General features: G+C 47.7%; 1 protein-coding gene across 4 annotated transcripts in view; it reads left to right on the top strand.

The window, feature by feature from the left end:
- The first annotated feature begins 60 nt into the window (after positions 1 to 60).
- Positions 61 to 22,543, top strand: part of ushbp1 (Usher syndrome 1C binding protein 1) — a 28,143-nt gene continuing 5,660 nt past the window's right edge. For 3 of the 4 annotated variants that reach the window (XR_001318616.2, XM_014123585.2, XM_014123584.2), the window contains exons 1-13: positions 61 to 530; positions 1,642 to 1,853; positions 1,957 to 2,093; positions 2,956 to 3,119; positions 3,404 to 3,613; positions 3,854 to 4,197; positions 4,647 to 4,787; positions 16,337 to 16,425; positions 16,613 to 16,766; positions 16,937 to 17,180; positions 18,017 to 18,175; positions 21,174 to 21,271; positions 22,301 to 22,423. Coding sequence is in view for 3 of the 4 variants with exons in the window: in XM_014123585.2 (XP_013979060.1) it covers positions 525 to 530; positions 1,642 to 1,853; positions 1,957 to 2,093; positions 2,956 to 3,119; positions 3,404 to 3,613; positions 3,854 to 4,197; positions 4,647 to 4,787; positions 16,337 to 16,425; positions 16,613 to 16,766; positions 16,937 to 17,180; positions 18,017 to 18,175; positions 21,174 to 21,271; positions 22,301 to 22,423 (2,081 nt within the window). In the remaining variant the exon portion in view is untranslated. The remainder of the gene's footprint in view (positions 531 to 1,641; positions 1,854 to 1,956; positions 2,094 to 2,955; positions 3,120 to 3,403; positions 3,614 to 3,853; positions 4,198 to 4,646; positions 4,788 to 16,336; positions 16,426 to 16,612; positions 16,767 to 16,936; positions 17,181 to 18,016; positions 18,176 to 21,173; positions 21,272 to 22,300; positions 22,424 to 22,543) is intronic. The other variant, XM_014123586.2, reaches the window with a different exon arrangement.

A 22,543-nucleotide genomic window follows, 5' to 3' on the forward strand; every position in this document is an offset into this window, starting at 1 on the left:
TCCAATGCGAGGGAGAACAAGGGTTGGGTTGGGATCACTATCTGATGTTTTTTCCATTTGCTACTAGATGCCAAAACGCCCTATTCTATGTATTGTGATATCCTGGAGCTGAGATGGAGCTGGAACAGACAGAGTGATGTCACTGAACTCCTAAAACTAAAATACCAATACACCAGAGGCTTCACACAGATAGAGAGATACAGAAATAGAGAAACAGAAAGAGAGAGAGAAATGGTGAGTGTCTGGAGAGAGAGAGAGAGAGAGAGAGAGAGAGAGAGAGAGAGAGAGAGAGATGGGGGGGCAGTCGAGCGGGTAGGCAGCACACAGGCAGGCAGAAGTTTTACAACAGAGAGAAACGGAGGAACCATTGGAAGGTATAATTATACAAAACTACAGGCAACAGGATAGCAGTGTCTGGCTGCAGCAGCACCACAGAGGTTAGCTCAGTTCTCGAGTGTTTAATGGAAGTTAGTGGACAACAGATAGAAGCAGGAGAATCACAGTGAACTTCTGACACAGAAGCCATGGAGGTAAGTCTATCATGTCCTCTTTGCTAACTGATTTTTTTTTGGGGGGGAGGGGTTGTCAATTTGATCTTGTACCAAACCAAGCATGACACACATTCAAAGGTGCTGACTGCTAGCACGAAAACATTTGAGGGGTAGCCTTCTTAACAGTCATATTAGAGTGTTTTTTTTACCGTGAAGGCTAAGTGTACCTGTACAGTAACCCACATTTTGCAATGAACTCACACCATTGATGTCTTTCATTGGACACATTTGTGTGTCAGATAATGCAGGGACCAGCTTCTTTTATTACTTTCAAGTCTGTCTGTGTATCTATCTGGTTGTATGATTGTCTTTGAGAGCTTGATATCATCTGTGGTTCAAACTCTAACCTTCCACATCCTTCTGTCCACTGCTTACTGTGTGTGTTGTACAGGTACTACAGTCACAAATGTCCCTTATACGTTGCTTAAAAGACAACTGTGTTTAACAGTTCAAGTAGGTTGATTTGTACATTTTATACACTATCAGAATTAAAGCAAGTAGTTGTAAAAGAGTGATGTTGTTTTCAGTTTGGCATGACTTATAGGTGTTTTTTGGGCTACATATTTCTGAGCGGGAAGTGGTTTTGCAGGATGCTTCTGTTTCCTCCATTTCCGCTTCTCAAAACAATGGTTGTCCAAAGAGAACAACAATAACCTCCATGTCACGAGCACAGCAGCTGTCAGTAATTTAATGGAGAGCTCTATGGAAAGGTCATATCAAATCCTTAGTGTTTGTTTACAGTAAAAAATAAAGGTCATATCAAATCCTTAGTGTTTGTTTACAGTAAAAAGCAAAGGTCATATCAAATCCTTAGTGTTTGTTTACAGTAAAAAACAAACGTCATATCAAATCCTTAGTGTTTGTTTACAGTAAAAAAACAAAGGTCATATCAAATCCTTAGTGTTTGTTTACAGTAAAAAGCAAAGGTCATATCAAATCCTTAGTGTTTGTTTACAGTAAAAATCAAAGGCCATATCAAATCCTTAGTGTTTGTTTACAGTAAAAAACAAAGGTCATTGAATTGACTCAGGTCCAATATATTTTATGAAACAAAATGTAGTCAGAAAAAATGTCCATTATTTCCACACAGGAGTTCAAACGAGGGAGATCTGATACCTTGAACATACAGTCAGAGGGTGAGGAGATGACCCCGGTTACCCTGGTAGCCACAATGACCCCTGACCCCGAGGTGAACTCTGAGCCCTCCCAGGCAGAGCTGGCTCAGTGTGAGGCGGAGGTCGGAACTCTACTCAGCATCATTGCTGAACTCAACAGGAAAATGGGCGCATTACAAGCACCAAGGTGTGTGTTAGAGAGAGAGAACATTCTTCATGGAGCTGTAAAATATCACTAGACTTGCCCTGAGCTGCGTGCTCATAGAAAGATGTACTTCTTTCCTCTTCAGTGATCCAGATGACCTTAAACCACAGGAGCCAGTCATCCTCCCTCCGGCTCCAGCCTCCCTGTCCAGCCCTCCTCCATCCCTCTGCAACCCAGAGAAACGCACTGGCACCGCATCTAAAACACCAGTAACCAACAGAGGTTGGCATAGGCTCCATGGCATGACTTCACAATTCACAATACCCACACATCCATCTCTCTCTCTCTGTGTGTGCTGTGCTTTGTAGCATTGAGCAGAAAGGGATGATGGTTGTAGTTCTGGCTACTGTGCCAGACCAAACATAATCTATTTGTGTGTCCAAAGAAAAGAACAGCCTCTATCATTTGGGAGGTTTTCATTTTCTTGGTAATCTGCCTGTTTTTGTTTCTTGGTCATAATCTTCTGAATGCTCGTTTAGAAACAGTAGAAAACATTCATACTTGTCTCAGTTTACCCATATCCTAACCTCATCCCCAGGCTCAGTTTACCCATATTCTAACCTCATCCCCAGGCTCAGTTTACCCATATCCTAACCTCATCCCCAGGCTCAGTTTACCCATATCCTAACCTCATCCCCAGGCTCAGTTTACCCATATTCTAACCTCATCCCCAGGCTCAGTTTACCCATATCCTAACCTCATCCCCAGGCTCAGTTTACCCATATCCTAACCTCATCCCCAGGCTCAGTTTACCCATATCCTAACCTCATCCCCAGGCTCAGTTTACCCATATCCTAACCTCATCCCCAGGCTCAGTTTACCCATATCCTAACCTCATCCCCAGGCTCAGTTTACCCATATCCTAACCTCATCCCCAGGCTTAATTGTTTGCTACTGCAGAGCTGCCTGGGTACGGGATTACCAATATCCAAATGTTAGCAGTTGACTACAAAGAGTAGCCATCAGTACGTTATCCACATCCTTTCACAACATTTATAATGAATAGAATATATAGACTTTCTAAATGGTGTACAGATCTTTAGTGATGACAGTAATAGCGTGTCTGCTCTGTGTTGTCCTGCAGAGGGTAGTGGTGAAGTATGGTCAGAACTCCAGGGAGTCATGTCTGTTCTGGAGGGTTCCATCAACACCAGGAGGGCCTGGGCTGCCTCTCACACTGCCTGTGGGCAGGACAGACAGACGGAACACCTCACAGCCACCAGGGACAGCTGGGTACAAGTCACACAGGTGAGACATGGTCACAATCTCAGGTGACAAGGAGTGATGTTACATCATTTTTTATTACCATGTAACAAGCTCGTTGGAATAACACTTTATCAATGTGAACTATATTTAAACTTGTAACTTTATTTTGACACACTAACAGGATATTTTCGAAACACGGGCTACAGTGCTGTAACTACCAGTTGAGTGACCTATGTAGGCTAATTACCACGTGGGCCTCAAAACCTAATTACCCTGGAATCATGCCTAACTAATTAAGTTATGTGTGACCTCAAACTTCTCCTCAGGTCTTAGAGGAGATGGAGAGAGAGTTTGGGATCTCGTACCCGTCTGGTCTGCCCCCTGAGGAGCGTCAGCAATACCAGAAGGACATCCTGGCACTTCACCAGCGGAACTGTGACCTGCGCAGCAGCCTGCAAAGCAGACAGGAAGAACTGGAGGGGGCAAAGGTCACGGTGGGAGACATAGAGGTTGAGAGGAACAGTCTACATGAGAGGGTAGGTGGAAGTGCAACAGGCTACATCTCAATAATCCTAGATCTAAAAGGATTTGTGTAATCAATTTGGTGAAAACTCCACAAACTAGCCAATCAGGGAGCTAGGGAGAGCTATGACCATATAGTTTACTGTATCTTTCTGATCTAGCATCATAATGCTTTGGTTGAAACCACAATGGTCAAACTATGTCTGTCTGCTGGCGAATGGCTAAACTCTCTCTGTCTATGGGTCTGGTGCCAGTTACTGGGTCTCCATAAAGCGTGGCGAACAGGCAGCCTCTCTCCTCCCTACAGCTCCTCAGGGAGCTCCAGTGGTGTGGTTCTGAGTCCTGGCTGGGCCTCCCCTGGTTCCCCTGGTTCCCCTTCATTCCTTGGCTCTCCTCCCTTCCCCGGGTCACCTCTGTTCCTCAGGAGACCCATCGCCATGGGGATCTTCCCGGCCCTCTCAACTGGGGGGGACATATCCTCCTCGGCCTCTCCATCACCCTCCCCCTGGCCTGGGAGTGTCCCACAAGGCAGCCCCTGTCGTAGCCCTAGCCCCAGCCCCAGCGTCAGCCTGGAGGGTGAGACAGACAGACTACAGAGGTACGTACAACTGAGAGGGTTAAATTACAACATGGTGGTGTGGGTCAGTGTTTCCCAACTGGTGTGTTGTGTGGTGTGTGGTGTGTGGTGTGTTGTGTGTGTTGTTGTGTGTTGTGTGGTGTGTGTTGTGTTGTGTTGTGTGGTGTGTGGTGTGGTGTGTGGTGTGTTGTGTGGTGTGTTGTGTGTGTTGTGTGATGTATGGTGTGTTGTGTGGTGTGTTGCGTGTGTTGTGTTGTGTGTTGTGTGTTGTGTGTTGTGTGTTGTGTGTTGTGTTGTGTGGTGTGTGTTGTGTTGTTGTGTGTTGTGTTGTGTTGTGTGGTGTGTGTTGTGTGGTGTGGTGTGTGGTGTGTGGTGTGTTGTGTGGTGTGTTGTGTGTGTTGTGTTGTGTGGTGTGTGGTGTGTGGTGTGTTGGGTGTCGTGACCCTGACCTCCCTCGATAACCCCCACAGGTGTATAGAAAGGCTGAAGGCCCGGAACGAGCGTCTGACTGCAGCTCTGGACAGGAGAAAGGGAGAGTCTGAGCAGATCAGTATGACGCTCAGCAGACACGAAGCTGACAGCACAGCCCTGCAGATGGCTCTCCAATACTGGTACAGACACACACATAGCTACATACAGGAAGTAGACAATAACATGGCTATATACAGGGAGTAGAAAATAACTGTCACGTCCTGACCAGTAAAGGGGTTATTTTGTTATTATTGTTTGGTCAGGACGTGGCAGGGGCTGTTTGTTTTATGTGGTTCGGGGTGTGTTAGAGTATGTGTTTATGTAGAGGGGTGTTTGATTAGATTAGTCCGGGGTTTTTGGTTACGTTCTATGTTGTGTATTTCTATGTCTGATCTAGGGTGTTTAGTTCTATGTTTAGTTTATTGGGATTGGGGCCTTCAATTGGAGGCAGCTGTTTCTCATTGCCTCTGATTGAAGGTCCTATAATTAGGGGTGTGTTTGTTATGGGAATTGTGGGAGGTTGTTATTGCATAGCTGTGTGTAGCCTGCATTACTGTTTGTCGTCAGTTAGTTTTTCTTGTTTTGTTTAGTAAGTGTTCTAATAAAGTTAAAATGAGCACTCAAACCGCTGCATTTTGGTCCACTACCTACGACGACCGTTACAATAACATGGCTATATACAGGGAGTAGACAATACAATGGCTATATACAGGAAGTAGAAAATAACATGGCTATATACAGGCAGTAGACAATACAATGGCTATATACAGGAAGTAGAAAATAACATGGCTATATACAGGAAGTACACAATAGCATGGCTATATACAGGAAGTAGACAATAACATGGCTATATACAGGAAGTATAAAAATCGAGTCCATGTGCAGGAGGAGGGGAGGTAATTGAGGTAGCTATGTACATGACTAGGCAACAAGATAGATAATAAACAGTAGCAGCAGTGTATGTGGTGAGGGTGAAAGTGTGTGTGAGTGTGTGTATGTGTGAGTGTGTGTATGTGTGAGTGTGTGTGTGTGTGTGGCATCAGTACACATGTGTGTATGTGTTAAGTGTGTGCAGGCGTTTGAAGTCTGTATGTGTGTGTTGAGGTGTCAATGTAAGTATGTGTCAGTGTGTGGGTAGAGTCCAGTGTGTGTCAGTGTGTGGGTAGAGTCCAGTGTGTGTCAGTGTGTGGGTAGAGTTCAGTGTGTGGGTAGAGTCCAGTGTGTGTCAGTGTGTGGGTAGAGTCCAGTGTGTGTCAGGTTGTGGGTAGAGTCCAGTGTGTGGGTAGAGTCCAGTGAGTGTCAGTGTGTGGGTAGAGTCCAGTGTGTGTCAGTGTGTGGGTAGAGTCCAGTGTGTGGGTAGAGTCCAGTGTGTGGGTAGAGTCCAGTGTGTGTCAGTGTGTGGGTAGAGTCCAGTGTGTGTCAGTGTGTGGGTAGAGTCCAGTGTGCGGGTAGAGTCCAGTGTGTGACAGTGTGTGGGTAGAGTCCAGTGTGTGTCAGTGTGTGGGTAGAGTCCAGTGTGTGGGTAGAGTCCAGTATGTGTCAGTGTGTGGGTAGAGTCCAGTGTGTGACAGTGTGTGGGTAGAGTCCAGTGTGTGTCAGTGTGTGGGTAGAGTCCAGTGTGTGGGTAGAGTCCAGTGTGTGTGTGTTGAAGTGTCAGTGTAAGTATGTGTCTGTGTGTGGGTAGAGTCCAGTGTGTGGGTAGAGTCCAGTATGTGTCAGTGTGTGGGTAGAGTCCAGTGTGTGTCACTGTGTGGGTAGAGTCCAGTGTGTGGGTAGAGTCCAGTGTGTGGTTAGAGTCCAGTGTGTGGTTAGAGTCCAGTGTGTGGTTAGAGTCCAGTGTGTGGGTAGAGTCCAGTGTGTGGGTAGAGTCCAGTGTGTGGGTAGAGTCCAGTGTGTGTCAGTATGTGGGTAGAGTCCAGTGTGTGTCAGTGTGTGGGTAGAGTCCAGTGTGTGTCAGTGTGTGGGTAGAGTCCAGTAAGTGTCAGTGTGTGGGTAGAGTCCAGTGTGTGTCAGTGTGTGGGTAGAGTCCAGTGTGTGTCAGTGTGTGGGTAGAGTCCAGTGTGTGTCAGTATGTGGGTAGAGTCCAGTGTGTGTCAGTGTGTGGGTAGAGTCTAGTGTGTGTCAGTATGTGGGTAGAGTCTAGTGTGTGTCAGTATGTGGGTAGAGTCCAGTAAGTGTCAGTGTGTGGGTAGAGTCTAGTGTGTGTCAGTATGTGGGTAGAGTCTAGTGTGTGTCAGTATGTGGGTAGAGTCCAGTAAGTGTCAGTGTGTGGGTAGAGTCTAGTGTGTGTCAGTGTGTGGGTAGAGTCCAGTGTGTGTCAGTGTGTGGGTAGAGTCCAGTGTGTGGGTAGAGTCCAGTGAGTGTCAGTGTGTGGGTAGAGTCCAGTGTGTGGGTAGAGTCCAGTGTGTGGGTAGAGTCCAGTGTGTGTCAGTGTGTGGGTAGAGTCCACTGTGTGGGTAGAGTCCAGTATGTGTCAGTGTGTGGGTAGAGTCCAGTGTGTATCAGCATGTGGGTAGAGTCCAGTGTGTGTCAGTGTGTGGGTAGAGTCCAGTATGTGTCAGTGTGTGGGTAGAGTCCAGTATGTGGGTAGAGTCTAGTGTGTGTCAGTGTGTGGGTAGAGTCCAGTGTGTGTCAGTGTGTGGGTAGAGTCCAGTGTGTGTCAGTGTGTGGGTAGAGTCCAGTGTGTGTCAGTATGTGGGTAGAGTCCAGTGTGTGTCAGTGTGTGGGTAGAGTCCAGTGTGTGTCAGTGTGTGGGTAGAGTCCAGTAAGTGTCAGTGTGTGGGTAGAATCCAGTGTGTGTCAGTGTGTGGGTAGAGTCCAGTGTGTGTCAGTGTGGGTAGAGTCCAATGTGTGTCAGTATGTGGGTAGAGTCCAGTGTGTGTCAGTGTGTGGGTAGAGTCTAGTGTGTGTCAGTAAGTGGGTAGAGTCTAGTGTGTGTCAGTATGTGGGTAGAGTCCAGTAAGTGTCAGTGTGTGGGTAGAGTCTAGTGTGTGTCAGTGTGTGGGTAGAGTCCAGTGTGTGTCAGTGTGTGGGTGGAGTCCAGTGTGTGGGTAGAGTCCAGTGAGTGTCAGTGTGTGGGTAGAGTCCAGTGTGTCAGTGTGTGGGTAGAGTCCAGTGTGTGGGTAGAGTCCAGTGTGTGGGTAGAGTCCAGTGTGTGTCAGTGTGTGGGTAGAGTCCAGTGTGTGTCAGTGTGTGGGTAGAGTCCAGTGTGTGTCAGTGTGTGGGTAGAGTCCAGTGTGTGGGTAGAGTCCAGTGTGTGGGTAGAGTCCAGTATGTGTCAGTGTGTGGGTAGAGTCCAGTGTGTGACAGTGTGTGGGTAGAGTCCAGTGTGTGTCAGTGTGTGGGTAGAGTCCAGTGTGTGGGTAGAGTCCAGTATGTGTCAGTGTGTGGGTAGAGTCCAGTATGTGTCAGTGTGTGGGTAGAGTCCAGTGTGTGGGTAGAGTCCAGTGTGTGTGTGTTGAAGTGTCAGTGTAAGTATGTGTCTGTGTGTGGGTAGAGTCCAGTGTGTGGGTAGAGTCCAGTATGTGTCAGTGTGTGGGTAGAGTCCAGTGTGTGTCAGTGTGTGGGTAGAGTCCAGTGTGTGGTTAGAGTCCAGTGTGTGGTTAGAGTCCAGTGTGTGGGTAGAGTCCAGTGTGTGGGTAGAGTCCAGTGTGTGGTTAGAGTCCAGTGTGTGGGTAGAGTCCAGTGTGTGGTTAGAGTCCAGTGTGTGTCAGTGTGTGGGTAGAGTCCAGTGTGTGTCAGTGTGTGGGTAGAGTCCAGTATGTGTCGGTGTGTGGGTAGAGTCCAGTGTGTGTCAGTGTGTGGGTAGAGTCTAGTGTGTGTCAGTGTGTGGGTAGAGTCCAGTGTGTATGAGCATGTGGGTAGAGTCCAGTGTGTGTCAGTGTGTGGGTAGAGTCCAGTGTGTGTCAGTGTGTGGGTAGAGTCCAGTATGTGGGTCGAGTCTAGTGTGTGTCAGTGTGTGGGTAGAGTCCAGTGTGTATCAGCATGTGGGTAGAGTCCAGTGTGTGTCAGTGTGTGGGTAGAGTCCAGTATGTGTCAGTGTGTGGGTAGAGTCCAGTATGTGGGTCGAGTCTAGTGTGTGTCAGTGTGTGGGTAGAGTCTAGTGTGTGTCAGTATGTGGGTAGAGTCTATTGTGTGTCAGTATGTGGGTAGAGTCCAGTAAGTGTCAGTGTGTGGGTAGAGTCCAGTGTGTGTCAGTGTGTGGGTAGAGTCCAGTAAGTGTCAGTGTGTGGGTAGAGTCCAGTGTGTGTCAGTGTGTGGGTAGAGTCCAGTAAGTGTCAGTGTGTGGGTAGAGTCCAGTTTGTGTCAGTGTGTGGGTAGAGTCCAGTGTGTGTCAGTGTGTGGGTAGAGTCCAGTGTGTGTCAGTGTGTGGGTAGAGTCCAGTGTGTGTCAGTGTGTGGGTAGAGTCCAGTGTGTGGGTAGAGTCCAGTGTGGGTAGAGTCCAGTATGTGTCAGTGTGTGGGTAGAGTCCAGTGTGTGACAGTGTGTGGGTAGAGTCCAGTGTGTGTCAGTGTGTGGGTAGAGTCCAGTGTGTGGGTAGAGTCCAGTATGTGTCAGTGTGTGGGTAGAGTCCAGTATGTGTCAGTGTGTGGGTAGAGTCCAGTGTGTGGGTAGAGTCCAGTGTGTGTGTGTTGAAGTGTCAGTGTAAGTATGTGTCTGTGTGTGGGTAGAGTCCAGTGTGTGGGTAGAGTCCAGTATGTGTCAGTGTGTGGGTAGAGTCCAGTGTGTGTCAGTGTGTGGGTAGAGTCCAGTGTGTGGTTAGAGTCCAGTGTGTGGTTAGAGTCCAGTGTGTGGGTAGAGTCCAGTGTGTGGGTAGAGTCCAGTGTGTGGTTAGAGTCCAGTGTGTGGGTAGAGTCCAGTGTGTGGTTAGAGTCCAGTGTGTGTCAGTGTGTGGGTAGAGTCCAGTGTGTGTCAGTGTGTGGGTAGAGTCCAGTATGTGTCGGTGTGTGGGTAGAGTCCAGTGTGTGTCAGTGTGTGGGTAGAGTCTAGTGTGTGTCAGTGTGTGGGTAGAGTCCAGTGTGTGTGAGCATGTGGGTAGAGTCCAGTGTGTGTCAGTGTGTGGGTAGAGTCCAGTGTGTGTCAGTGTGTGGGTAGAGTCCAGTATGGGGTCGAGTCTAGTGTGTGTCAGTGTGTGGGTAGAGTCCAGTGTGTGTCAGCATGTGGGTAGAGTCCAGTGTGTGTCAGTGTGTGGGTAGAGTCCAGTATGTGTCAGTGTGTGGGTAGAGTCCAGTATGTGGGTCGAGTCTAGTGTGTGTCAGTGTGTGGGTAGAGTCTAGTGTGTGTCAGTATGTGGGTAGAGTCTATTGTGTGTCAGTATGTGGGTAGAGTCCAGTAAGTGTCAGTGTGTGGGTAGAGTCCAGTGTGTGTCAGTGTGTGGGTAGAGTCCAGTATGTGGGTCGAGTCTAGTGTGTGTCAGTGTGTGGGTAGAGTCCAGTGTGTGTCAGTATGTGGGTAGAGTCCAGTGTGTGTCAGTGTGTGGGTAGAGTCCAGTATGTGTCAGTGTGTGGGTAGAGTCCAGTATGTGGTTGGAGTCTAGTGTGTGTCAGTGTGTGGGTAGAGTCTAGTGTGTGTCAGTATGTGGGTAGAGTCTATTGTGTGTCAGTGTGTGGGTAGAGTCCAGTAAGTGTCAGTGTGTGGGTAGAGTCCAGTGTGTGTCAGTGTGTGGGTAGAGTCCAGTAAGTGTCAGTGTGTGGGTAGAGTCCAGTGTGTGTCAGTGTGTGGGTAGAGTCCAGTAAGTGTCAGTGTGTGGGTAGAGTCCAGTTTGTGTCAGTGTGTGGGTAGAGTCCAGTGTGTGTCAGTGTGTGGGTAGAGTCCAGTGTGTGTCAGTGTGTGGGTAGAGTCCAGTGTGTGTCAGTGTGTGGGTAGAGTCCAGTGTGTGGGTAGAGTCCAGTGTGGGTAGAGTCCAGTATGTGTCAGTGTGTGGGTAGAGTCCAGTGTGTGACAGTGTGTGGGTAGAGTCCAGTGTGTGTCAGTGTGTGGGTAGAGTCCAGTGTGTGGGTAGAGTCCAGTATGTGTCAGTGTGTGGGTAGAGTCCAGTATGTGTCAGTGTGTGGGTAGAGTCCAGTGTGTGGGTAGAGTCCAGTGTGTGTGTGTTGTAGTGTCAGTGTAAGTATGTGTCTGTGTGTGGGTAGAGTCCAGTGTGTGGGTAGAGTCCAGTATGTGTCAGTGTGTGGGTAGAGTCCAGTGTGTGTCAGTGTGTGGGTAGAGTCCAGTGTGTGGTTAGAGTCCAGTGTGTGGTTAGAGTCCAGTGTGTGGGTAGAGTCCAGTGTGTGGGTAGAGTCCAGTGTGTGTGTAGAGTCAAGTGTGTGTGTAGAGTCCAGTGTGTGGGTAGAGTCCAGTGTGTGTCAGTGTGTGGGTAGAGTCCAGTGTGTGTCAGTGTGTGGGTAGAGTCCAGTATGTGTCGGTGTGTGGGTAGAGTCCAGTGTGTGTCAGTGTGTGGGTAGAGTCTAGTGTGTGTCAGTGTGTGGGTAGAGTCCAGTGTGTGTGAGCATGTGGGTAGAGTCCAGTGTGTGTCAGTGTGTGGGTAGAGTCCAGTGTGTGTCAGTGTGTGGGTAGAGTCCAGTATGTGGGTGAGTCTAGTGTGTGTCAGTGTGTGGGTAGAGTCCAGTGTGTATCAGCATGTGGGTAGAGTCCAGTGTGTGTCAGTGTGTGGGTAGAGTCCAGTATGTGTCAGTGTGTGGGTAGAGTCCAGTATGTGGGTCGAGTCTAGTGTGTGTCAGTGTGTGGGTAGAGTCTAGTGTGTGTCAGTATGTGGGTAGAGTCTATTGTGTGTCAGTGTGTGGGTAGAGTCCAGTAAGTGTCAGTGTGTGGGTAGAGTCCAGTGTGTGTCAGTGTGTGGGTAGAGTCCAGTAAGTGTCAGTGTGTGGGTAGAGTCCAGTGTGTGTCAGTGTGTGGGTAGAGTCCAGTAAGTGTCAGTGTGTGGGTAGAGTCCAGTTTGTGTCAGTGTGTGGGTAGAGTCCAGTGTGTGTCAGTGTGTGGGTAGAGTCCAGTTTGTGTCAGTGTGTGGGTAGAGTCCAGTGTGTGTCAGTGTGTGGGTAGAGTCCAGTATGTGGGTCGAGTCTAGTGTGTGTCAGTGTGTGGGTAGAGTCCAGTGCGTGTCAGTGTGTGGGTAGAGTCCAGTGTGTTTCAGTGTGTGGGTAGAGTCCAGTAAGTGTCAGTGTGTGGGAAGAGTCCAGTGTGTGTCAGTGTGTGGGTAGAGTCTAGTGTGTGTCAGTGTGTGGGTAGAGTCCAGTGTGTGTCAGTGTGTGGGTAGAGTCCAGTGTGTGTCAGTGTGTGGGTAGAGTCCAGTGTGTGGGTAGAGTCCAGTATGTGTCAGTGTGTGGGTAGAGTCCAGTGTGTGTCAGTGTGTGGGTAGAGTCTAGTGTGTGTCAGTGTGTGGGTAGAGTCCAGTGTGTGTCAGTATGTGGGTAGAGTCCAGTATGTGTCAGTATGTGGGTAGAGTCCAGTGTGTGTCAGTGTGTGGGTAGAGTCCAGTGTGTGGGTAGAGTCCAGTGTGTGTCAGTGTGTGGGTAGAGTCCAGTAAGTGTCAGTGTGTGGGAAGAGTCCAGTGTGTGTCAGTGTGTGGGTAGAGTCCAGTAAGTGTCAGTGTGTGGGTAGAGTCTAGTGTGTGTCAGTGTGTGGGTAGAGTCCAGTGTGTGTCAGTGTGTGGGTAGAGTCCAGTGTGTGGGTAGAGTCCAGTGTGTGTCAGTGTGTGGGTAGAGTCCAGTAAGTGTCAGTGTGTGGGAAGAGTCCAGTGTGTGTCAGTGTGTGGGTAGAGTCCAGTAAGTGTCAGTGTGTGGGTAGAGTCTAGTGTGTGTCAGTGTGTGGGTAGAGTCCAGTGTGTGTCAGTGTGTGGGTAGAGTCCAGTGTGTGTCAGTGTGTGGGTAGAGTCCAGTAAGTGTCAGTGTGTGGGAAGAGTCCAGTGTGTGTCAGTGTGTGGGTAGAGTCCAGTGTGTGGGTAGAGTCCAGTGTGTGTCAGTGTGTGGGTAGAGTCCAGTAAGTGTCAGTGTGTGGGAAGAGTCCAGTGTGTGTCAGTGTGTGGGTAGAGTCCAGTAAGTGTCAGTGTGTGGGTAGAGTCCAGTGTGTGTCAGTGTGTGGGTAGAGTCCAGTGTGTGTCAGTGTGTGGGTAGAGTCCAGTGTGTGTCAGTGTGTGGGTAGAGTCCAGTATGTGTCAGTGTGTGGGTAGAGTTCAGTGTGTGTCAGTGTGTGGGTAGAGTCCAGTGTGTGTCAGTGTGTGGGTAGAGTCCAGTGTGTGGGTAGAGTCCAGTGTGTGTCAGTGTGTGGGTAGAGTCCAGTGTGTGTCAGTGTGTGGGTAGAGTCCAGTGTGTGTCAGTGTGTGGGTAGAGTCCAGTGTGTTTCAGCGTGTGGGTAGAGTCCAGTGTGTGTCAGTGTGTGGGTACAGTCCAGTATGTGTCAGTGTGTGGGTAGAGTCCGAGTCTAGTGTGTGTCAGTGTGTGGGTAGAGTCCAGTGTGTGTCAGTGTGTGGGTAGAGTCTAGTGTGTGTCAGTGTGTGGGTAGAGTCCAGTGTGTGTCAGTGTGTGGGTAGAGTCTAGTGTGTGTCAGTGTGTGGGTAGAGTCCAGTGTGTGTCAGTGTGTGGGTAGAGTCCAGTATGTGTCAGTGTGTGGGTAGAGTCCAGTATGTGGGTCGAGTCTAGTGTGTGTCAGTGTGTGGGTAGAGTCCAGTGTGTGTCAGTGTGTGGGTAGAGTCTAGTGTGTGTCAGTGTGTGGGTAGTGTCCAGTGTGTGTCAGTGTGTGGGTAGAGTCCAGTGTGTGTCAGTGTGTGGGTAGAGTCCAGTGTGTGGGTAGAGTCCAGTGTGTGTCAGTATGTGGGTAGAGTCCAGTGTGTCAGTGTGTGGGTAGAGTCCAGTGTGTGTCAGTGTGTGGGTAGAGTCCAGTAAGTGTCAGTGTGTGGGTAGAGTCCAGTGTGTGTCAGTGTGTGGGTAGAGTCCAGTGTGTGGGTAGAGTCCAGTATGTGTCAGTGTGTGGGTAGAGTCCAGTATGTGTCAGTGTGTGGGTAGAGTCCAGTTGGTCAGTGTGTGGGTAGAGTCCAGTGTGTGTCAGTGTGTGGGTAGAGTCCAGTATGTGTCAGTGTGTGGGTAGAGTCCAGTATGTGTCAGTGTGTGGGTAGAGTCCAGTGTGTGTCAGTGTGTGGGTAGAGTCCAGTGTGTGGGTAGAGTCCAGTATGTGTCAGTGTGTGGGTAGAGTCCAGTATGTGTCAGTGTGTGGGTAGCGTCCAGTGTGTGTCAGTGTGTGGGTAGAGTCCAGTAAGTGTCAGTGTGTGGGAAGAGTCCAGTGTGTGTCAGTGTGTGGGTAGAGTCCAGTGTGTGGGTAGAGTCCAGTGTGTGTCAGTGTGTGGGTAGAGTCCAGTAAGTGTCAGTGTGTGGGAAGAGTCCAGTGTGTGTCAGTGTGTGGGTAGAGTCCAGTAAGTGTCAGTGTGTGGGTAGAGTCTAGTGTGTGTCAGTGTGTGGGTAGAGTCCAGTGTGTGTCAGTGTGTGGGTAGCGTCCAGTGTGTGTCAGTATGTGGGTAGAGTCCAGTATGTGTCAGTGTGTGGGTAGAGTCCAGTGTGTGTCAGTGTGTGGGTAGAGTCCAGTGTGTGTGGGTAGAGTCCAGTGTGTGTCAGTGTGTGGGTAGAGTCCAGTATGTGTCAGTGTGTGGGTAGAGTTCAGTGTGTGTCAGTGTGTGGGTAGAGTCCAGTGTGTGTCAGTGTGTGGGTAGAGTCCAGTGTGTGGGTAGAGTCCAGTATGTGTCAGTGTGTGGGTAGAGTCCAGTATGTGTCAGTGTGTGGGTAGGGTCCAGTTTGTGTCAGTGTGTGGGTAGAGTCCAGTGTGTATCAGCATGTGGGTAGAGTCCAGTGTGTGTCAGTGTGTGGGTACAGTCCCGTATGTGTCAGTGTGTGGGTAGAGTCCAGTATGTGGGTCGAGTCTAGTGTGTGTCAGTGTGTGGGTAGAGTCCAGTGTGTGTCAGTGTGTGGGTAGATTCTAGTGTGTGTCAGTATGTGGGTAGAGTCCAGTGTGTGTCAGTGTGTGGGTAGAGTCTAGTGTGTGTCAGTGTGTGGGTAGAGTCCAGTGTGTGTCAGTATGTGGGTAGAGTCCAGTATGTGTCAGTGTGTGGGTAGAGTCCAGTATGTGGGTCGAGTCTAGTGTGTGTCAGTGTGTGGGTAGAGTCCAGTATGTGTCAGTGTGTGGGTAGAGTCTAGTGTGTGTCAGTATGTGGGTAGTGTCCAGTGTGTGTCAGTGTGTGGGTAGAGTCCGGTGTGTGTCAGTGTGTGGGTAGAGTCCAGTGTGTGGGTAGAGTCCAGTGTGTGTCAGTATGTGGGTAGAGTCCAGTGTGTGTCAGTGTGTGGGTAGAGTCCAGTGTGTGTCAGTGTGTGGGTAGAGTCCAGTGTGTGTCAGTGTGTGGGTAGAATCCAGTATGTGTCAGTGTGTGGGTAGAGTCCAGTATGTGTCAGTGTGTGGGTAGAGTCCAGTGTGTGTCAGTGTGTGGGTAGAGTCCAGTATGTGTCAGTGTGTGGGTAGAGTCCAGTATGTGTCAGTGTGTGGGTAGAGTCCAGTGTGTGTCAGTGTGTGGGTAGAGTCCAGTGTGTGGGTAGAGTCCAGTATGTGTCAGTGTGTGGGTAGAGTCCAGTATGTGTCAGTGTGTGGGTAGAGTCCAGTATGTGTCAGTGTGTGGGTAGAGTCCAGTATGTGTCAGTGTGTGGGTAGAGTCCAGTATGTGTCAGTGTGTGGGTAGAGTCCAGTGTGTGGGTAGAGTCCAGTGTGTGTATATAGAGTGAAAGAGAGTTAGTGCAAAAAAGGGTCAATGCAGGTAGTCTGGGTAGCCCTTTGATTAGCTATTTAGCAGTCTTGTTTAGTTAAGGCTTTGTTGTAGAAGCTGTTCAGGGTCCTGTTGGTTCCTGGTACCGCTTGCCGTGTGGTAGCAGAGAGAACAGTCTATGACTAGGGTGGCTGGAGTCTTTGACAAGTGTTGGGGCTTCTTCTGACACCGCCTGGTAAAGAGGTCCTGGATGTCAGGGAGCTCATTCCCAGTGATGTACTGGGCCATACGCACTACCCTCTGTAGCGCCTTGCAGTTGTCGTACCAAGTGGGTATGCAGCTCGTCAAGATGTTCTCATTGGTGCAGCTGTCAATGTTTTTGAGGATCTCAGGGCCCATGGTGAATCTTTTCAGCCTCCTGAGGGGGAAGAGGCATTGTCGTGCCTTCTTCACAACTGTGTGGACCATGTTCATTTCTCAGTGATGTGGACACATTGAGGAACTCGAATGTGTAAGACCTGCTCCACCACAGCACCATCGCTGTGGATGAGGGGCGTGCTCGCCCCTTACGTTTCCTGTAGTCCACCATCAGCTCCTTCGTCTTTCTGACGTTGAGGGAGAGGTTGTTGTCCTGGCAGCACAGTTCCAGGTCTCGGACCTCCTCCCTGTTGGCTGCCTTCTTCGTCATCGTTGATCAGTCCTACCGCCGGTCATGTCGTCAGTGAACTTGATGATGGTGTTTGGAGTCGTACGCTACGTCCACCAGCCGGCTCTTTCTCTAGCAAACATATGTGGTAGCAATGGAGCCTGGGGAGGTTATGTAGCACTGTAACCTACATCTGTGTTACATTTACATACATTCCGTGGTGACACCTGTTCCTCTATGACCATGTGCTTTGAGAGTGTTATGCTGCTGCTATATATACTGATGAAACGTTTTCCCTGTTTGATCGACAGCGAGGAGTGTGAGGAGGCCTACAGTGAGTTACTGTCTGTGTACGAGGGCAGGAGACAGCAGGTCATACCACACTGGAGACACACAGCAGGTGGCTAACTCACACACACACACACACACACACACACACACACACACACACACACACACACACACACACACACACACACACACACACACACACACACACACACACACACACACACACACGCACACACACACACACTCACACACACACACACACACACACACTCATAGCAGTTAATTCCTCTTCCCAGGCCCGGTCATGGAGAGTCAGCAGGCCAAAAGTCCCAGGCCGTCCCTTAGGAGTCTGAGAACTGAGGAGTTGTCAACCTCCTTCTCAACACCAGGGGGTGCTGTTGAGACAGAAACACACATCCAGACCAGGTTCCATCTTTATTATCCAGCCAGGTCTGTCTGTGGCAGATCAAATAGCATTTTCTGACTATAATAGAAAAACTGTTATTGTCCACAACATGTGGACATCTCCCTTTGGCTTCATGCAATAACATTGACAAACATTTAAAACTGAAACAACATCAAAACATTGTCTGATAAAACACGACCTACTCTCACCACAGGGGGTCCGAGGTAGAGGGGTGCGAGGCGGACATTCGGGAGCGTATTGAGCGGTTGAAGCACGACAGGGCAGCAGTGTGTGTCCCTAAGCCAGGGCCTGGGGGAGAGGGGAATCTCAGCCCAGATACAGGCACCCTGGCTGGGCTTAGAGGGAGCCGCGGAGCACAGGGGGGCCAGGACACCTCCAACCCCCAGAGCACCAAGAGAGAGAAGGCTGTTCTGCTCTATGACCTGGTCACTGTCAGGGTGGGTGATATATATTGTACTATACACTTTACTGTACTGTGTCGGCTTTACATTCAATTCATGAAATATGAATCTGAATACTCTAATTTTGCACAGACTATTTCTGTCTTTGATTATCCAACAGTATAACTATAACTTTGCTATATACATGGTGTGTATAGTTTTGATCAAAGAGAGATACAATGACTGTCTTTTTTGTTTTACAAGCAACTACACAGTAGTAGACTGTAAGATCCAGAGATGAAGATATGAACAAAATAATCACAGTGTAATGAGCATAGCCCAGAACCATGGTGTGGAATCAGAATAATCATTTCAGAAGAATAATTGAGTTGTTTAAATTCAGAAGGCTGCTTAATTCATCTTCATTTGCATATAGCCAGGAGAGGCCAAACTATTTATAGAGGCAGATATTTCCAGACAGCTATTTCCAGACAGATATTTCTGGACGGACCAATTGAGTCTATATTAGTGCTTGTCTTAACACCTTTTTTTATGCTGTGAGCCCTTTGGAAGCTTCCTCTGATGCACAAAAAAACAAAACCAATATTTATAGTCTCGACCCACTTTTTTTGTCTCGACCTAAAAGGAATCATTCACTAACAACTAGTGTGTCTTCGAGAAATGTCTGAGCTTGACTAGGTGGTCATGTCTTATCTTTGTGAACCTCTTTATCTCAGTTGGTAGAGTGTGACGCTTGCATTGTCACGATAGTGGGGTCTATTCCCGGGACCACCCATAGGTAAAACATGTATGACTGACTGACTGTAAGACAAGACGCTTTGGATAAAAGCGTCTGCTGAAGGGAATCCATTATTATATGATCTATTATACAGGAGGAGATGTCGGAGCTGCGAGGTTTAATCCGTCTGACGGAGAAGGAGCGGAGGTGTCTGGACTGGAGTCTAATGGCCCAGAAGGCCCAGGATGCAGCTGGAGCCCTGATCTCTGAGAGCCTCGCTGAGGAGATAGCGGACAGGAGGACAGAACAGCAGGTAACAACCCTAACCTATCCCTAACTTTAATTTAACCTTAACCTAACCACCTGAGAGCCTCACTGAGGAGATAGAGGGCAGGACAGAACAGCAGGTAGCAGGACATCACAATCTGATCTGATTCTTCTGATCAATGACCAGTCATCTTTTACTTGCATATGTATCCTCCTAACCCTAGCTAACCCTTCCCCTAACTGTAACCCTAAGGAGTTGCAAAGTAGCTAAAAAATAGAAAGTAGTTTAAAAGTTGCTAATTAGCAAAATATGCTAAAGTTGTCCGTGATGAGATTTGAACTCTTAACCTTTGGGTTCGCGTTATAAGCTCACCCATCAACCCTGACCACCCTACTTAAGTAACCATCTGTCTCATGTGACCATACCAAACAAAATATATCATACTAATTCCAGTCCCCTGGATTTACATGTACTATATTACATCTAGTCTATGAGACCAGGCTGGTAATACTTGTAATGCAGCAAGTCTTATATTCAAAGCCTTTTATTGTGCGTTCCTTTTGTTTGGAGACATCTTTCACTACACAACCATTGATCCAAAATATAAGTTTACTGTAAAATACCATGAGAACATTGATGTAAATCACCAAAACACAACAACGTTAACATCTCAATTTAGTTGATATAACAACCAGTTAATCCAATAGGCAAGATACAGTACGTGTCTCAAAATTGACCTTTGAATTTAATATGCCACAGTGCTGTAAATTACAGCACTTTAGGCACTACCCATCAACATTGACTGAAAATCCAATTTCCATCATCTCTATGCCGTGTGTGATCCAAGGTGGGATACTTGAAGACGTCTTTCACAATCATTGATGCGAAAAGTAAATGTACTGTTCCAATATCATTACAGCATAGATGTACTGTAATCAAATGAAATGTAATGAAAGAAAAGAAACATAACATTTAGCAGGCACTGATTTGCATCAAGCTTGTCTTGAGCCTTTGGCCATAGGTTCTCATCGATATCGCAGTAAATGTCCTCATTGTTCACGCAGCTGGGGGGAAAACCTTTCGGCATGGCGAATCCAAGCTTGACATTGGTCTGAATTGATGTCATCATCGTGTGCCTCATCAATGGCCAGAAGGAGGGTGGCTCATTGGGGATGGAAAACATGATCCTTTCACATGTATAGTAATCCTATATTTATATTTTACCGTATTGTATTGTACTTGTGGACCTGTCTGGCTCAATTAGTAAGAGCATAGCACTAGAAACACCAGAGTTGTGGGTTCGATTCCCACTGGGGTCAAATAGGACAATGTATTGTTATCACTTTGGATAAAGTGTGACGTCTGCTATGTAAATTACATATATTATGGTGTTACAGTACAGTATTGGCCAATGCAGTTTTAGTAAAGCGGTGTGAAACCCTCTATCAAGAAGACCCCAGCAACTTCATGTTGGATACATGTTTACTGTACAGGCCATTTGTAACATACAGTGCATCTCATCTCTTGTCAATATCATAATAATACTTTACAGTATATATCATACTTAAATTCTTTATACTTTACAAACATACATTTTCATTATGTAGTTCTCAATCTGTAGTAGACAAACTACTTTAAAATCTATAGGCATAAATGATTTATTAAGAGCAGTGTGATTAAGTAATAGTAAAATGCATTTGAACAAATGACAAGACAATTCTATAAAAAGTAATGTGAGCATGCCGAAAGGAAATTACTTTATATAATTACTTGATATGTCTTGTAATGTGAACTGTGTATTTCCAGATGAAACACTGATTACGTTTGGTAGAAAAGTAACTTTATGATTGTGTGTGTTGTACTTAGTCAATTGAAAATATGCGTATAGTTTTGAAATAACTGCCTTTTTAATGATCTGTTATGAGTTTTGTACTAGGAGTTGTGAAAATGTACCAACACCCACAGAATTAGTCTGAGCATTTCAAAAGGAGGCTCAGGGAAATACATTATAAAAAATATATATTTGAAGGTGGTTTTCATGAAATAAACACAGTGATTTATTAGACCTACAGAGATGATTTAAAATCTGAATTTCTCGTCAATAATCTTGGAAAAACGTGTACTTAAGTGGAAATCAACCAATCCTCCATCGTTAACACAACGGAAAGGTCACATGCTTTATTATCTAAATGTTGAAAGTTTGTGGGCGACGGAGAGAAACAAAATGGTGCAGTTTGAGGTCATGTGGTGGAGAGTGATGCAGGAGCTGGAGATGGGGGTGTGAGCAGGTGGGTCTGGGCAGGTGGGTCTGGGCAGGGTGTGAGCAGGTGGGTCTGGGCAGGTGGGTCTGGGCAGGGTGTGAGCAGGTGGGTCTGGGCAGGTGGGTCTGGGCAGGGTGTGAGCAGGTGGGTCTGGGCAGGTGGGTCTGGGCAGGGTGTGAGCAGGTGGGTCTGGGCAGGTGGGTCTGGGCAGGGTGTGAGCAGGTGGGTCTGGGCAGGTGGGTCTGGGCTGGGTGTGAGCAGGTGGGTCTGGGCAGGTGGGTCTGGGCAGGGTGTGAGCAGGTGGGTCTGGGCAGGTGTGATGTTGTTGATGTTGGTGTGCGTCTGTCTGTATGCTGTTTACATGTGTATGTTTTCTATTGTTTAAACAACAAACAATGTACCAAAAAATTATAAATAATAGACGGGTAGCCCCTCCCTCCCTCCTCCCCTCCCTCCCTCCCTCCCTCCCTCCCTCCTCCCTCCCTTCCCTGTCTGTCTGTCTGTCTGTCTGTCTGTCTGTCTGTAGAATCACTACATCTTACCAATGCTTTGCGTCTGTTGTGTAGCAGGTTCAAACCCTGGTCTGGGAATTCCCCCTTAATCGCATCCTTTAACTTTAACTGAAGTCATGTGTTCAATGACACAGGCCCAATGTGTTTCTGTTGCTGTTATTGTAGATGACCTATGACACCATATTGCATCAGAGGGATATACAGCTTAGCACGCTACAAGCTAATGAGGATCTAATTACCTGTCATCTATTTGCCTGTTGTGTGTTCCAGAGGACTTCTGAGAACGAGGATAAGCTAAGCAGCGATGGAGACATCCCTGGGCCTCAAAACCGCACCATCCTTCGAGAGCTACAGGCTGTCCTGCAACGGTCAGAAACACTTAAAAAAATATATAAGGGAATATTTTCATATGGTTTCCAGGTTATGGGATAACATTTTAAGATGACACTACTTTGTAGTCAAGTGTGAAGTTCCAGAAATGTTCCAAACAATGTCAAAGAAAAATTGCTCCATGAATCAAGGTCAAAGTAACATTACCCAAATGTTACTGCTCTGGAATGTTCTCTAAGGGACATTCTCAGAACACTGAGGACAAATAGAACTCTGGAGCACAATTCCCAGTGACGGGTTCAGGGATCCAAACTAGCTGTGTCTCTCCGCCAGATCACAACCTTCCCTGGAGGCCTATCTGTTTGTAGACATATAGTATTGGTACTTTACATTGAATATAGAATGTATAACGAGAAAAGAAGTCCTTAACTGACTGTACCCTAAAGGCATGTTTATCATCATGGGGTACTAGCTTTACTTGCATTGAGCATGTATCTTAAACAAAAGGTCTTAAAAGGTCTTCTGTAGTGTGTGTGTGTGTGTGTGTGTGTGTGTGTGTGTGTGTGTGTGTGTGTGTGTGTGTGTGTGTGTGTGTGTGTGTGTGTGTGTGTGTGTGTGTGTGTGTGTGTGTGTGTGTGTGTGTGTGTGTGTGTGTGTGTGTGTACTTACAAAGAGGTATTCAGCTGATCAGAATCACTTCAGCCCATACAGGCCATCTCTCAGGGCATCTGTTGCCGGGTGTTAGACTGTTGCTTAGGAACGGTATCAGGAGAAATGCAGACTGAGGATGTAAATTGTTACTGGCTGTCTACTGGGGCTTACTGTTGGGGGGGTTATACCTTCCAGATCAGCACTGAGGGTCCTTGAAGTTGGGTGTGTGTGGAATGAGAGAGTGTTTTGTTGTGCCTCAGGCCTTGTTCAAATACTTAAAAAATGCACCCTGCTTTACTTGCAGTAATGGGGCTGGGTCGTCATGTTGAGGGAAATGAAGGACCACATCCATTACGAAGCTTTGTGGAACAGTAAAGTCACCCCTGTGTTGTGGTTTTGGTGTTGGGCTCTCCCAGGGAGCAGGTGCTGAAGAGGAGGGTGTCGGCGGTGAGGGAGTCTCTGGACTTGGTTCTCTCCGACAGCTCCTCTCGCAAGAGAGACAATGATGAGCAGATGGCTCGGCTCGCACAAGCTCACAGGTAACCAGGAAACACACTTCCTTCTTATATGACCACTTCCTGTCCACTACCTACCTCTATGACTACTTCCAGTTCGCTCTCTATAGTATCTCTTTGACATACAGAGAGCGAGTGGGTGTG

The sequence above is a fragment of the Salmo salar genome, chromosome ssa10 (assembly GCF_905237065.1).
Source record: "Salmo salar chromosome ssa10, Ssal_v3.1, whole genome shotgun sequence".
Classification (NCBI taxonomy): Eukaryota; Metazoa; Chordata; class Actinopteri; order Salmoniformes; family Salmonidae; genus Salmo; species Salmo salar.